The 16,034-nt window shown below is 32.2% G+C and overlaps 4 protein-coding genes across 5 annotated transcripts; 1 reads left to right on the plus strand and 3 right to left on the minus strand.

Annotated features, from left to right (window-relative positions):
- Positions 1-4,268: 4,268 nt before the first annotated feature.
- Positions 4,269-6,543, minus strand: LOC108328265 (pentatricopeptide repeat-containing protein At1g71460, chloroplastic). The gene has a single exon (XM_017562099.2). It carries the CDS (start codon positions 6,472-6,474, stop codon positions 4,450-4,452), a length of 2,025 nt encoding a protein of 674 aa, XP_017417588.1. The 5' UTR covers positions 6,475-6,543; the 3' UTR covers positions 4,269-4,449.
- A 1,737-nt stretch (positions 6,544-8,280) lies between these two features.
- Positions 8,281-9,343, plus strand: LOC108328395 (uncharacterized). The gene has a single exon (XM_017562261.2). It carries the CDS (start codon positions 8,501-8,503, stop codon positions 9,092-9,094), a length of 594 nt encoding a protein of 197 aa, XP_017417750.1. The 5' UTR covers positions 8,281-8,500; the 3' UTR covers positions 9,095-9,343.
- Positions 9,344-9,978: 635 nt separating this feature from the next.
- Positions 9,979-12,672, minus strand: LOC108328333 (uncharacterized). The gene is made up of 5 exons (XM_017562194.2): positions 12,373-12,672; positions 12,106-12,183; positions 11,519-11,581; positions 11,215-11,403; positions 9,979-10,814 (listed from the first exon to the last, which is right to left on the minus strand). The coding sequence occupies exons 1-5, from the start codon at positions 12,460-12,462 to the stop codon at positions 10,179-10,181; spliced, it is 1,056 nt and encodes a 351-aa protein (XP_017417683.1). The 5' UTR covers positions 12,463-12,672; the 3' UTR covers positions 9,979-10,178.
- Positions 12,673-14,501: 1,829 nt separating this feature from the next.
- Positions 14,502-16,020, minus strand: LOC108328644 (uncharacterized). Of its 2 annotated transcripts, none has more exons than XM_017562536.2 (2): positions 14,981-16,020; positions 14,502-14,848 (listed from the first exon to the last, which is right to left on the minus strand). In XM_017562536.2, the coding sequence occupies exons 1-2, from the start codon at positions 15,384-15,386 to the stop codon at positions 14,634-14,636; spliced, it is 621 nt and encodes a 206-aa protein (XP_017418025.1). In that variant the 5' UTR covers positions 15,387-16,020; the 3' UTR covers positions 14,502-14,633. The 2 variants fall into 2 exon arrangements, with proteins under 2 accessions (XP_017418025.1, XP_052728118.1); XM_052872158.1 differs by having other exon boundaries at positions 14,659-14,794; positions 14,869-16,020.
- Between the last annotated feature and the right edge of the window lie 14 nt (positions 16,021-16,034).

Below are 16,034 nucleotides of genomic sequence, written 5' to 3' on the forward strand. Positions count from 1 at the left end.
CTTAAATATTGAAGAGTGTGGGGACGCCTAACTAAGGTCATGTTACTCAATCCTAAGAAAAGGAAAATAGGTTCTAAAACTTTTGATTGTATGTTCTTAGGTTATGTTGAACATAATGTTGTCTATAGGTTTCTTATTCTTAAAAGTGATGTGATTGAGCATAGTAGAGACGAAAAATGTTGAGTTTTTTTTAACATGTTTTTCCCTTAGAGATTAGCTAGACATCTAAACCTATTAATAATAGTGATGCCTTAGAATTTGTGAAGAAGTAAAATACAAAGGAATGAAACTTAATTTGGTAATGATTTTTATACTTATCTTGTTGATAATGATCCAACTAACTTTGTAGAGGCTACTAGTGTTCCTGATGGAAAACTGTGGGATAAGGCCATCAGAACTGAAATTGAATCAATTCAAAAAAATAGTACTTGGATCTTAGTAGATTTGCATAAAGAAACAAAACTTAATAGTTGTAAGTGGATCTTTAAGAAAAAATTATCACCTTGATGGATCTATAAAGAAGTATAAGGCAAGATTAGTAGCAAAAGACTTTACTCAAAAAATCCAACATAGATTACTTTGATACTTTTGCCCCTATGACTAGGATTTCCTTTATTAGAGTATTGTTAGCTCTACAAGCTATCCATAAGCTAGTGATACACCAAATGGATGTTAAAACTGCCTTTTTGAATAGTGATTTGGAGGAGGAAATCTATATGACTCAACCTAAAGGGTGGATCTATAAAGAAGTATAAGGCAAGATTAGTAGCAAACGACTTTACTCAAAAATCCAACATAGATTACTTTGATACTTTTGCCCCTATGACTAGGATTTCCTTTATTAGAGTATTGTTAGCTCTAGAAGCTATCCATAAGCTAGTGATACACCAAATGGATGTTAAAACTGCCTTTTTGAATAGTGATTTGGAGGAGGAAATCTATATGACTCGACCTGAAGGGTGTGTTGTACCTGGTCAAGAGAATAAAGTATGCAAACTTTTAAAATCTTTATATGGGTTGAAACAAACACCAAGACAGTGGCATGAAAAACTTGACAATGTATTGCTTTGTGATGAATTTTCACCTAATGATGTTGATAAATGTGTGTACTCTAAATCTGAAAATGATGATTATGTCATTATATGTTTGTATGTGGAAGATATGTTAATCTTTGGTACATACAATGAGATTATCGCTAGAACTAAATTGTTTCTAGGATCAAATTTTTGAATAAAAGACATTGGTGAAGCCAATGTAATTTTAGGTGTTAGAATCAAAAGGAAGAGAGATAATATATTGTTATCCCAAGAACAATACATTGAGAAAGTTCTTAAGAAGTTTGGGTATTATGACTTCAAACTAGTGAGTACTCTTTATGATGTTAATTCTAAATAAATGAAAAATAAAGGAAAATATATCTCTCAACCTTAGTATGCCTAGATAATTGGGAGCTTATTACATTTGATGAACTTTTTGAGACTTTATATTGTTTATGGAGTAGGTAGATTGAGTAGGTACACTTAATGTCCAAATTAAGAACATTGGGATGCACTTATACTAGATAGGTACAGTGATGCTAATTGGATCTTTGATACAAACGTGACAAAGTCCACTGGTTATGTATTCACACTTGGGGCTGGTGCGATTACATAGAGATCAGACAAACAAATCATTATTGCAAAATCAATTATGGAATCTGAGTTTGCTGCTCTTAAAATGGCTTGTAGTGAGACTTAGTAGTTGAAAAACTTCTTAGCAAACATTACACTAGGAACGAAACCAACCTCATTGATGCCAATGCATTGTGATTATCAATCGACAATAATTATAATAGAAATATTAAACATATACAATTGAGACACAATTTGGTGAAGTAATTACTAAAGAACGAAATCTAATAGATCCTCTAACAAATCCCCTAGGAAGAAATATGATTTTAGAAACATCGAGGAGAATAAGACTCAAGCCACTTGCAAACAAACAAGTGATGGTAACCAAACCTTTGTGATTGAACATTTTATGAATAAGGTTCGTATGGGTTAAAACAAGTCACTTATTAGTTCTAATAGCACTAAATTTATTTTTAATCAATTATGTTCATTCTTATGGTGTGTGTGTGTGAAAGTGATAAAAACTGTATTATTGAGAGATTAAACTTTATAATTAAAATTCTATGTGTTGTAAGAATTTTAATTTAAACAAGTTTTTAATGATTTTCATATCTCTTAAGGGTGATATATGATTTACAGCATACACTTGATGAACTCAAATATATGAGTGTCAAGTAGGGCCGCTTGTATGAGATATTAACATGATTTCTAGAATATTCATGAATATATGACATGTGCATGGCCTAATAAGCGCAACACAATGATAACTTAAGATTGAAACTGTAAAATAATTCTAGAGGGCTTAATTGATCCCTCTCAATCTTCTATTTATAAGAATAAATTGATACACAAGTACATGATAAATAGGGTAACCCTAGACACAATATAATCATGATAAATAGGGTAACCCTTGACGCATTATAATGATGATAAAATAGGATAAATATCCTAACAATAACATTAAGGATTATGGGAATGAATTGTGATTGATAAACCGCTAACTCATAAAGTGTTTTTGGTTTATATAGTTTGTTATATCAACTACATTGTATGTTAAGTTTCTCAATCTAGAGTTAGTTTATATAGTTTGCTATACCAGTTCTAATGCATTACATCTTATAAGACCTATGATTTTATTCTTTCAAGCCTTCTTTGTTACCTTTTGCAAGATGTAGGGAATTTTTATAAAACATGTATTTTATATATATTGCAAAATTCTCGTTGCCTCTTTTGTGTGGTCGAGCTCATGTTGGTTGAGCTCATACTGGCCGAGCTCATGTTGGTTGAGCTCATGTTAGACGACCTTATGTGGTCGAGCTTGTGTTGGTCGAGCTTGGGTTGGTCGAGCTTGTGTTGGTCGAGCTTGTGTTGGCCAGTGTTGTTTGTTGTCTGTTGCAACAAACTTGTTGGTCGATCCCTTCTCCCATAAGACTCAAAAAGTTGCATTTGCAAGAAACACGAGAGTTATTGCTCACTTAGCTTGTTCCACAAAGTGCGAGATATCTTCCGGACATCATGGTCTTTAGCTGGTCTCTGAACCTCTATATATAGGGGTGTTATGCTTCCTCCAATAGCACGAAACACACTTTTGAACTCTCTCTCTCACATATCAAACCTTCCTCATGCTCTCCCTCTTACTTTTCTTTGTTTTCTCTTCTGTGATTTATAATTCCTATATTATCTTGGTATTTTACTGTTTTTAAAGTTATTGTTGTATTTTGAGAAACTTGCACAATACAATACGAGTAAGTTTTTAAGGACAATATATATACACACTTCAGGACATTTTTGTTCATTTTTTGTCAACATTTTGCAACAAATAAAACAGCTACAAAATACATATGACGCCAATCGATCCGGATAATTGAAAAGAATGTGTGAAGTGCAGTGATCGCATGCAAATTATAAAATAATTGCAACTTATGATGGACATTTTTTGTGCGGAATGCAACATCTCGTAGACCCGTGTGATATTGCAACATAATAAGCAAAATATCAGAACAAATACAAAGCAACACAATCCTACAAAATGGTGAACATTCACAAGACCAAAGGGGTAAGCATTTAAGCAAAAGGGATGAAGTGGAATACAATCCACAGGTTAGCATGATATAATATTATAATATGCCTTTGATCAAAATGAAGTCCTCATGTAGCCACCAATATTATTTTATGCCACATAATAACAGTCAATGACACCAACTTGAATAAGGCAGAAACAAAATCATTAGCATGGGTGGATACAAACAACCAAAAAATACATTTTACATTTGATTGGAAATTAATTCGTTATATGTCAATTACAATATAACTTTTATCAGTAGTTTGGAAGAAGATGTGCCTATTCAAGTTTTTTCATACGGGATACCATTACTTCCAAACTTAAAACTAACTAGTGAACAAATTAACAGATCCCAAACTAATATCTTCATGGTTAAAGAATGCAGGTCATCTCTTATGCAAAACTATATATATCACTAGGTTCAGGGTTCTAAAATTTTAACAATGGCATGAATTGCAATATTGAAACCTTGATAAGGTTACTTTTGTCCAAATAATATTTAGGACTCCAGACTCTCAAAAGTATGAAGAGAGGCACTTGAAATTAGCTTCTAAATTAGTTCTTTTATTATCTTCAAGGCTACAAATTCATATATGAATTATATAAACACTTAATTTGGTAGAGAAGCTCAGAGAAAATCTTATGAACCGTACACTATGGAACAAATTTACAAATACATAAGAACTTACAAATTTTGTGCCAAAAGTTACATGTGAGGATTCTGGATTGTTTAACATTCTATAAATCTTTCAAAAGGAAAAGATGGCGGTGTCTCTTTTACAAGAAAGAACTCATTTGTTCAAATCTTTGAGCTTTCTCTAGTTGACCATTGCGGGTAAGTAGTTGCACCAAAATTGCAAAGTGTTCCTTAGATGCTTCAATTTTATATTTAGGCATTAAATTGAAGATTCTACAAGCATCATCAACAAATCCAGCTCTGTCACATATAGATAGAATGGCTGCAAAAGTGAAGTGATTCGGAGAAGATCCCATATGATCAAAAAGGCTAATTGCATCGTGATACAGCTCATTATATCCATACGCCTTTATAAGAGCAGTCCATGTTATAGAATCTTTAACGGGGACTGCATTAAACACCAACTTCGCCTTGTTAACATCTCGAAATGAGCCATACGTATTTATAAGTTCTGCAGAAACAAAAGGAACTGATGCAAAGTTCTTTTTCAAGATCTGCCCATGAATCTCCTTCCCAAGCTTTACAAGTTTTAGTTCACCACAAACACTCAACATCCTTGCTATAGCAACAGAATCAGGCCTGTACTTTGTCAATTGCATTGATCTCATCACACCAAGTGCTTCACACAGATGTCCATTTTTTATCAATGAATCAATCATGGCAGTCCACGAAATCACATTCCTTTCTTCCATATTATCAAATAATCTTCTAGAATACTCAACAACACCACACTTAGAGTACATCATCATCAATTGAGAAGTTATAGACACATTAGGCAGAAACCAACGTTTCAAAGCATAAACATGAATTTGCCTCCCTTGTTCCAGAGCCCTCAATTGTGCACAGACTGGAAGAACAGTCGCAATCGTCACCACATCAGGCTTGAATCCTTCTTGCTGCATCCAAATGGTGGACCTCAATGCCTGCTCAAGTTTTCCATTCACAGCATACCCCGCCATCAGAGCCGTCCAACAAACCACATTCCTCTCCTTGGAACCATAAAAAACCCGTCTTGCCGAAATCATATCCCCACACTTGCAATACATATCAATCAAAGCAGACTGAATCGGCACCTGCTTAGAGTAAGATTTCGTTTTCAAAACATAAGCATGAAACTCCTGACCCAACCTCCTTGCACAAACCTCCCCAACCACAGGAACCGCAATTGCAATCACAACCGAATTCGGCTTCACTCCCTCCTTCACCATCCACCTCACGTACTCCAACACCTCCCTCTGCATTCTATTGTGTGCAAACCCAGCAAGCATCGCCCCCCACGCGACAATATCCCTGTCAGGAATTTCCTCAAACACACGGCAAGCAAGCCTAACCTTCCCACACTTGAAGTACATATCAATCAAACTGGTTCTAAGAATGTAGTTATCAAAAAATCCATTCTTAATCAAAAGCGCATGAGTCTTCAAGCCTTCCGAAAACGCCGATGCGCCGGCGAAGCTCTTGATCACATTGGAGAAACTGTACACATTCAGCTGAACCCCCAATGCCCTCATCTCTGCATAAGTCTTAAGCAACTCAATGTACTGCCTTTCCCCAGAAACCACAGTCCCTCTGAGCAAAGCGTTCCAGGGGTAGACACTCTCACAGGGCAATCCATCAAACAGTTTACGCGCCTCTTCCGACGACCCACATGAGGTGTACATTTGAACCAACTTTGTCCGCAAGAAAACGTTGTTTTCGAGTCCATTGATTCTGATATGGATGTGAACTTCCCTCCCTTGTGACAATGACTTGGTACGTATGCACGCGGCGATGACAGAAGAGAAAGTTGTGGCATCCACGGGAATGCCACGTTGGTCCACGTAGTCCAAGATGGTCAGAGCTTCCTTGAGCTTGTTCTCGCGAGCGAAACGCTTTATGTCTTTATAGATGAAGATTGGGTTTTTGTTGTGGAGAGGTAAGGAACACGGAAACGCGTCCTTTTCTGTGAACGGTTTTACCTTCTTGGTCCTGTGCTTTCTGGGAGTGGTGAATCTGGCAGGTCTCCTTTGGTGGGTTTTGGACGCTGTAAAGCTGAAGACTTTGAAAATGTTGGGTGTTGAGTTTTGAGGGAAACCCAGAGAGAGAGATGACACAGAGTTTTCCATGGCTAACTCTTAACTAACAAAGGATTTCTTTTCTGCTGCATGACTTTTAGCAGAACACTAGATGTCAGATATTTTTTCTGATGCATGTCTTTTAGCATAACATTATCAAACTGCTATTTTTTTTTTATTCAGTTTCAAAATTAAAGAAAAATTAAAATATTCTTCATAGCCTAAGTTAGTTAAAATCATCTTTTATACAAACTAATATGAGAGAAGTTCAAAATTACTTTATATAAATTAATTTTAATTTATAAAAGAATGTTATGTCTCTTATTTTCTTCTCCCATATGTTTGGAAACATTCGCAACATTACTCCAATTACTTCAACCACCAATAAAACAATACAACTTAATCAACATTTTGATATTTTTATAAATAAGATAGAATGTATTTTTTTTAATGAACGTGATAAGGTGAAAGCAAGACATACACAAAGGAAAAAATACTTTTTATTATTATTACAAAGTTATATTAACCAAACCATTTCATTTTATTTATTTTTTGTAACATTTTACGTTGTACACACAAAATGTAAACTCAATGAAGGAATTTTGAGGATTATATTATAGTATTATTATCATTGAATGTTCAATTCGTGGCTAAATTCATTCAACGGTCTTATGCATTAAATATTCAACATTTGTAAGTTCATAGAAGGTCCCCAATTTTGACTTCAATTAGTCGCTTGCCAAATATTTTACTAGCTGTCCTAACCTAAGCACTTAAACAAAAAAAAACACTACATATTTTTATTGCATTAAAATAATATAATTCCCAGAAATTTTCATATTTTTATTATATTAAAATAATACAGTTCCAAAAGATATGTAATTTTATAAATATAAGTTTTTTATAGTAATTACTTTTAAATAAAAAAAATTATATAATTATTTTTGTAAGTTGACAAATGATACCAGTTTATTATGTAAAATTGGTTTTTGTAATTTTAATTGTATTTATTTAGATAAAAACACTAAAATAATATAGTTTATTTTTAAAATTATTAAAATATAATAAATTAAAAAATTACGAAAGTGAATAAATTGTTCTATGATTTTAATATAAAAAAATTGTATAAAGATAACACGATTTTGGTAAAAGTATATTTTAAGTTAAAATCATATTAAATCGCAACAACTTTAGTATAATATATTTTAAACTAAAATCGTATTAAGTTGATATAACTTTAGTTTAATATTTATAAAAATTGTGTTAAATTAACACAATTTCAATTTAAAATATTTTATAATGAAGGAGTGTAAATTTAACATACTTCAATTTTAAAAATGTTTTAAACTAAAGTCACGGTATATTGACATAACTTTTTCGCAATAAAATTGTCAGTTTAATATAATTTCTTTATTTTTGTAATTTTTTTAAAATATGTTTTATTTTTGTAATTATCATAAGTTAGACGTATGAAGATAGAAGGAGTCTTCCATCTACATTTAAGTTTTGCTATTATTAGCCCAATGCACACTCTGCATTAACTTTCTTCGCTTCCCTTTGTTCCCTTTTGACACGCAAACAACTTCAGCTGAAAGATACTATACTTTGTATTAAAGTAATCTACAAACTTATCTGAAGGACTTTTAAAAAATTTCCAAATCTTGAGACTAATCCAATCACAAACAAACAGTTTTGATCTTTCTCCGTTACCAATACTAGAGAAATTGTGATGCCAATGTTGATATATATCTACAAGTCTAGAACTAGGTAATTAAAAATTAACCAATAACTACAGAGTTTTATGGTGAAGTTTGTATTCTGTGGGTAATGGTTGACAGGTTCTCAGTGCGCAAATTATTTTCAAAGTCTTCTTCTAGTCAACCAGCTATTCTGAGAGCAATTTCTTTGAATCTGTTATTTACATATTCTATATATGCATCAAGTTGGTCCAGATTAAACTCAGAGAAAATTATATACGAGTCTATATCCTCCTTACTATCTTACTAGTTTTCTTTGAGACGTTTTTTGAGTAATCTTTTTCATATTATTTGTTCTTCCAACTTTCACTTCAAGTTTCATGGCAAACTATGGAGCCAAACAGAGAATTCCTTCCTCTCCACCACCACCATCATCCACTGACCCTAATGAACGAGAACCAAAAGGGTCTCAAGAAATTTTCTATGCCAACTTCAGAGTCTACTGCCCCATCAACATACCACCAACATCAGAAGCTGCAGGAGTCCGAATCATGAGAAACATAGGGAGTTTTGGCTTGTACTACACACTCTTTGTGTGGATCATACTCTTCATAACCCTCATCCCTAGCCGTAAGGTGTCCTTGATTCTGTTGGTGATCATGACCTATGTGACAACCATTTACTGTTTAATTCTGAGGGCGTTTCCAAACTCTGTTGTGCTTCACAGAATCATAGATAAAAGGGTTGTGTTGACTTTGCTGGCTGTTGCAACTGCAGTGCAGCTGATTTTGACAGAGGCAGGTATTCATCTTGCAGTGACTTTGGCCAGTAGTGCGCCCTTACTTTTGGTTCATGCTGTTTTGTGGGCTAGTTTTGATGCCTTTGAGGTTGAGACTGCTTCTGCTAAAGGAGAACTGGTTCCTCTCACTGGCCATGATGAAAGTGTTGCTGAGAATAATTCTGATGCTGTTTAAATTTTTGTGGCCTCAGTCTTCACTATCTTTATTTAGTGTTGTTTACATAAACATGATGGATGATTTTATTTTTATTTTTTAGAAGAAAAGCATTGTTATACTTCAAATAATATTGCAAAAAATAAATTAAGTACGTATGGATGTAATAAAAGTAGGCAAATGGATCCATATGCCCCAAAGTCCAATGGATTGTTATGTACCATTCAATGATAATTAATGCATCTTTTCAAAATTTCAGTTCTAAATAAATCATCTTAAATTCCAACTGTGGGAGTGAGATGTTTTGGAGTTTTGGGATGGCGAATTTATTATACACTTATATGTACCACACATCTATGTCAACTAATATTTAGAAAAATTAAGTTTTATTAATTTTTACTACATCTTAATTATTATACAATAATTTTTGTATTTAATTTAACTACTTTTTATTAATCTCATATTATGACTAAGATTATTCTTAAAAAGTAAATTTTAACTTAATTCAACTTTATAAAATCAGTTTGTATTAATTTATATATTGTAAATTTATTTTATTTTAGTTCATATAAGATCTTTAACATTTTCTCACAGTGAAATATATACATATTAAATTTGAAACTAGATACTAATGATGATTTTATAGCAACATGATAACAGTGACGTAATAGACCTCATAGCAAATTTCATTAGGATACATTTCGGATAGCCCTGATAGCATCTTAAGTGAGGTTTATATACCTTATATATTGTAAAGTATTCTTAACTTTAGATGATGTGCTGTCTCAAACAATTACAACTTAGAATTTTCCCTTGGTTTGTTTTTAGAGGACATAAAAAAATTCGAATGGTTGCAAATCACCAGCTCGTTGGAGAACATTGTTTTCAAACAATCAACAAAGTCATGTCGAAATTTTCATCATTCAAACCATAAAGATAATCACCAGCTATACACAATGGAGAACCCTATTTTCTATCTTAACCGTGTGACAAATTCATCCTATTACAAATGAGATTAGTCTTTCACCAAAAACTATGGCAGGAAAATTATTCAAATACCAAAAAATTCACCATAACACAACACTGCAAACACACCAAGAACTCATCACTTTGCTCCTCCATCTTGTTTTTTGCATCTCCAGGAAGCAAAAAGCACAAGCAAGAGCAGAACAAGAAGGATCAAAACAAAACCAAGAACCCCTAAACATGAAAACAAGATGCCACTCAATCTAAACGTGCCACAAGCGACATTAAATCCTGATGCTATAGCAACCAACACAGATAAAGAGTACAGAAGAGCAATGCACAGCATAGAGATAATAGGCATTCTAAAAGCCAAAGACCAAACCACCACTATTGTGTACACAAAACTCACTATGAACATTCCACTCCATATTATGGCCGGTAAGAACCCAGTTGAGGCTTGCCACAGACTTAAAATTGGTGTCTTTGAGATGTTTGTTGAGCTTGTTAAGGATTGGGATATATTCTGAAAAGGGTTACCCAAACCAGATAAAAGTGCTACTTGAACTCCATACAACTTCACTGCTAGTGCAGCACGATGTTCTTGTGGACAAATTATCTGTGTTGAGCAGAACTGTATGAATTCTTTGCACATGGAAGCACTAATGTAAGAATCATTTTCTGTCAATCCTAGGCCTCCACGCTGTGAAGTTTTGCTTGTGTTTTTTATGTTTATCACATGGGAAGAGGAAGAAGATAAAGCACATTTCTTGTTTATCTGTCCATAGAAGAAAGAATCAGTCAAATAAATTACTATGATTCTCACTGATGTTTATTCCGATACAATCAAAATTCTCATGTCACTTTGTGTGTCTCTAAAAGTAAATTCTTTATCCTTTATTTTCTTAACATGGCTTTTTAAAATAAAAGTGTGATAAAATTATCAAATACTAAAGTGCATAATGTTTGTAATGTGATAATCTTAATATCATTATAGTGGAATTCAGAATAGTACTGATTTCAATTAAATTTGAATATGATTTATCAATTCTTTTCCAGAGGAAAAAAACTATTCTGGGAATTCAAGATTTATAGGTATTGGAAATGTCCAACCTTAATTAATACTAAGGTACCTTTTTTTTTCTAGATTGAACAAGCAAATTAATCAGATAACTAACATTGTCAATGTAGTTGCGTTTCTTTCTCTGGTTTTTGGTGAGTGTGTACGTAGAGTCGTTGTTGTTAGGCTTTTGAATTGACTTTTCAAGCTGCTTTTGGCCCTTTTCCTGGTCGCTTTCTGTGATCCACTCTTCTTCATCTTCCTCCTCAATAATACAGGCTTTATTGTTAGGCAATATTTTATCATGCTGCATTGCATTTGGAGTAAAAATCATATATACAATTTAATGATCTCAGCATCCCTTCAAAGTTCTATATGTAATTCAAAAGGGTACTAAAATGAAATTATGGTGGTGATCTTACCTCATAATATATGGCAGTTCTCAAGTACGCTATTGTTCTCAGTAACTCCTTATTTGTAGGGTACTTTTCATGCAAACACAATGTATATATATGTTAGAATGGAGGGAGGGGGAAGAAAAACAAAGAAAACACACAAAACAGAGATGACCATAATGATAAACTTGATAAGAAGGAAGAAAATATCAGGGTAAGAACTGTTTAGACCTTTTAATATTTTGGCAAAAATGGTCAAACTGATACTCTGATACTAGTTTTGTTATAAATCAATGAACTTGTCTGCTAATTTTAGTGTCATAAGTTTCACTGAAGAGAGACCAAGTTCATCTTTTATGATAAATATATGATCAATCAAGTCACATTTTTTTAAGATCTATGAACTTAATGAATTTTGAACCAAATTTGAAAAATAAAAAAACTCATTTAACCTACAAGATTGAATACATGCTTGATTAAAGTTAAAAGAACAAAGTACTTTTATTACAGAAACAACAATTCTTTTCTTCTTCTATTCATACATTAGAATGCACAATTCGATCTCAAATTTCATTATGTAACTTCAGATCAAACATATTCTAACACTTCCAAACCTCAATTTGTTTCTCTGGAATTCTTCCTGCAGACCCTCGACGCGATTTCCTGTATATGATTGGATTTGGTTGTCTTGCCTTTGTTGTAATTTCGAAATTTGCAACACAAAAAGATCAGTTAAAGCAAATAAGAGAGTCAAGTTTTAATAAGAAATGCTCATAGAAAATATTAACTGCATAACTTGCAGAAAGCACAAGGCTACTTTTGTGTACAAAATTAAGTCCGATTCAACTCTGAGAGAAAGCAAGGTGTACATAATAACTTACAGGTTTTCTTGGAAGCAAGAAGTTCTTGTTTACACTGTTCTCTCTGACATGTTCAGGAACTGAAGAAATACTCAAAGAATCCATGATCATACGAGAGGATTATCAAGATGAAAAGTGTAAAATATTTCGCTTCCGGCTTCCAAGATCACACCACAGACACTTCAAACCCTCTAGTCAATGTCAGTGGTGGAATCAATTTGTTACTGCTTAATTAGCTCATTCATGGATTGGAACTTGGAAGCTTCTTCCCCCTTTGCTTTGTGTTTTTCAACGACAATTTTTGAATTTTCAAAGTACATAAATGGTGTAAACGCCAACTTTTTTACTACATAGTTTTATTTTTAGTATGTGTACATTATAGCAGTTTGGTACCGACATTTGTTTTTTATTTACAAATTTTGTATAATTTTAGAGGTGGGACATGGACTATGATTTAGACGTGGAGATGAGATTAAATAATAAATAATATTCATATCTTTACTATAAATAATATAATAAATAAGAATATTATGAGTTTGTGGAGATAGTTTTTTTTTTTTTATATTTGAGATTATTATTTTATTCTTCGATATGTCCTAGAATTTCTATCTAACCAAGAGAGTCTTTCTCTCTGTATACAAAAAAAAATAGTTGAAAACTTAAATTATCTTAATATTAATGGTAGTGACGTTTCCTTTGTCATTAACGGTGACTCAATTCTTCATTTGCAATCATTTGAATATTAAAATACATATGTTAGAAAACATTTACTATATGTTACACTAATCATCCTAAAATTTTCTTGATGTTAATTGAACAGTATCTCTTTATGATAATGATATTATCCAAGATCTTATATTTAACTTAATTTCTTGGACGAAAAGTGTTTGTGCAAAATTTAATGTAGAAATAAAATATAGAATTATGATCTCAATTACTTGTAAATTTGTTTGGTTTAATTAAATTATAATTTGGAGATGACAATTATACTGCTCTTCATATTAACTGTAATTTTACATTGGATAAAAAACAAAATACATTATAATTGACTATCATTTTATTAAAAAAAATTGTATCAAAAAATATAATAACTCAATTTGTTACCTCAAATGATTAATTAGTATATATTTTTAGTATGTCTTTCCATATACTTAAAATTAATTATTATAACAAGTTTGATACATATAATTTAGGACATTAACTTAAGGAGTATTAAATGTTGTTAAGATATTAATAGTTACAATATTTTATGGTAGTTAAAATATTATATGTATTTAAACTTAACTTATATTTTCTTTTATTATTTTTCATTATAAATATATTATTTTATTTGTATCTTCTCCACAAAAGAAATTAACCTTATGTCTAATTTTCACAATATATATGCAAAAATATTGTCCTTTGCCTCAACCTTGATCACCTATCTTATCTACCTTAGGATATGGTTGATCACATGTTACTACCAAGGTTACATTAAACATTAAGAAATTTGTGAGAACTAATTAATTAAGAACGTATGATTGTGTGGGACATGTTATGTCTATGGTGACCGTCTAGGGTGATTACGAATCAATCTAATTGGCTTATATGTCGAATTTTGAGAACTAGCAAAAATAAAAGTTAATTATTTGAATTGGTGAACTTTTCGTTTCATTTATAAATGTTTTTTATATTTTTTTTTTCTCCAGTAATGTTTTACCTCAATTGTATGTGCTCCTCTCAGTACAAAAAATATTCCACGAAATAATTCATGTTTATTTTAGCTTACTAAAGCCGAGAATGAATTTAAAGACTTTTAATATCTCATCAACTTAAGTAGTTATTTCTTATTACCATATTTAAAAGTCAACACTGACAAAAAAAATTTAAAAATACGTTTAAATAGATATATATTTAACTTCTTAAATTTTTTTATTTTGATGAATTTAAAAAAAAAAGTGGTAAAATTATTTTATAACCTTTTAAAATATTAAAATTAGTTAAACCAAGCACATATTTTGTTATTATCATTTCGGAAATCAAGAAAATAAATACTATTTTTTTCTAAAATTATGTTCTTAAACTATATAAGTCCCTGGTTACCCAAAAACTACATAAATCCTTATTTGTTTTTTCAAAGTTTAAAAATTCGAAAGCTCACTCGAATCATCTACAAAGAAAATTATATATAAGTAAACAGATATCATAACTATGAACATTTTTCCTTTAATTTGAAAGAATCCGCAGCTACCTACCACCTTGCAATGGCAATTTAAAACCATATGTACACAACAAATCAAACTTTAAACATTATCTATGCCCTTAGCTCCACACGTACATCTATTATGACAAGCAACAGAAGCAAATTCTCTGGTACAAGAATCATCCTCAATCTCAAAGGCATGGTGACTAACCCACAAAACTGCATGCACCAAAACCAAAGGCACAGCACAAGCCAAAGTCACTGCAAGATGAATCCCAGCCTCAGTCAAAATCAGCTGCACTATTGCTGCAAACACTAGCAAAGCCAAGACAAACCTTTTATCAATGCTTCTGTGAAGGAAAACAGATTTCGGGTATGCCCTTAGAAGTAAACAGTAAAGGACTGTCACATAGGTCATGATGACCAGCAAAATCAATGAGATCTTACGATGAGGAATGAGGACAATGAAGAGAATGATCCACACAAAGAGTGTGTAGTATAAGCCAAGGTTCTCCAAGTTTCTGATGACACGAAGTGCTGCAACTTCTGAAGTCAAGGGCATGTTGAAGGGCCAGTAAATTTTGAAATCAGTGTATAACTTTTCGTGATGCCCTTTTGGTTCATAAGTGTCTAAGGTGGATGATGAAGGTGTCGTGGTGGTGGAGGGTGTTCTTTGTGTAGCTCCAAAGTCTGCCATAAGATTTGAAGTGCAGTTTGGAGGATCACAGAATGGCTCAATAGAAATACCTCTTCTGTTAAACCACAAATTAGTGAAGTTTATTGCAAATGCACCACAGAAAGTAGAAGGGTAGAAGTATGGTGGGTACATGTTGTGAAATTGAATGAAATTCATATAGGTATATAGAAGCTTTGCTATTGATTTTATTTTCTAGTCCAGGACAAGACCTTTTTCTCATAAAGACTAGGAGAATGTCATCAAGGAAATTTCGTAAAGAAATGCACAACATTAGGAAGCTTCTTTGTTGCTTCTGATGTTGCTCTCAGTTTAACTTTTTGGACCTTTGTGACTGTGTCCATCCAAAGTAGCTTAAAATTTAAGAAATGTTGTTCTTAACTTATAATTTTGAAAGAGTAAGGAATGAAAATAATGTGTGTTTAGACAAACCAACTTGGATTTAGTGATATTTACACTAAAACTATATTGTCAAAAAAAAATGTTTCTAAAATAAATTTTTGCAAACACATATTTAATCACCTGGTCAGTAATAATTGCGATAAGTATTAAAAAGGGTATCTTATTTTTATATCTATCAAACAGAGGACTAATATGAAATGTGTGTACTTAAAAGAGGAGTTTAAACCATTGTTCATATTCAGTGTTTTCTACGATCATATTCAAGAATCCCAGACTGAAAACACAGGGAGAGAGATTCAGCCCTTAACTTTGAGAAATATTTCGAATGTAAAATTTTAGACTGAGCTCTGATACCATCTTCAAAATTGATCGCCTAAAGAAGACGCTGTCTGGAATAAATAATGA

The sequence above is a fragment of the Vigna angularis genome, chromosome 2 (genome assembly GCF_016808095.1).
Source record: "Vigna angularis cultivar LongXiaoDou No.4 chromosome 2, ASM1680809v1, whole genome shotgun sequence".
NCBI lineage: Eukaryota > Viridiplantae > Streptophyta > Magnoliopsida > Fabales > Fabaceae > Vigna > Vigna angularis.

Bases quoted from the DNA above. Each gene is read 5' to 3' on its own strand.
- LOC108328265 (XM_017562099.2), bottom strand. From the start codon at position 6,474: ATGGAAAACTCTGTGTCATCTCTCTCTCTGGGTTTCCCTCAAAACTCA.
- LOC108328395 (XM_017562261.2), top strand. From the start codon at position 8,501: ATGGCAAACTATGGAGCCAAACAGAGAATTCCTTCCTCTCCACCACCA.
- LOC108328333 (XM_017562194.2), bottom strand. From the start codon at position 12,462: ATGATCATGGATTCTTTGAGTATTTCTTCAGTTCCTGAACATGTCAGA. The intron at 12,184-12,372 runs GTAAGTTATTAT...ATTACAACAAAG, and splicing joins TCTTGCTTCCAAGAAAACCT to GCAAGACAACCAAATCCAAT. The intron at 10,815-11,214 runs GTTAGTTATCTG...TTCTATGGACAG, and splicing joins AACGCAACTACATTGACAAT to ATAAACAAGAAATGTGCTTT.
- LOC108328644 (XM_017562536.2), bottom strand. From the start codon at position 15,386: ATGAATTTCATTCAATTTCACAACATGTACCCACCATACTTCTACCCT. The intron at 14,849-14,980 runs GTAAGATCTCAT...TGGCTTTGCTAG, and splicing joins CATTGTCCTCATTCCTCATC to TGTTTGCAGCAATAGTGCAG.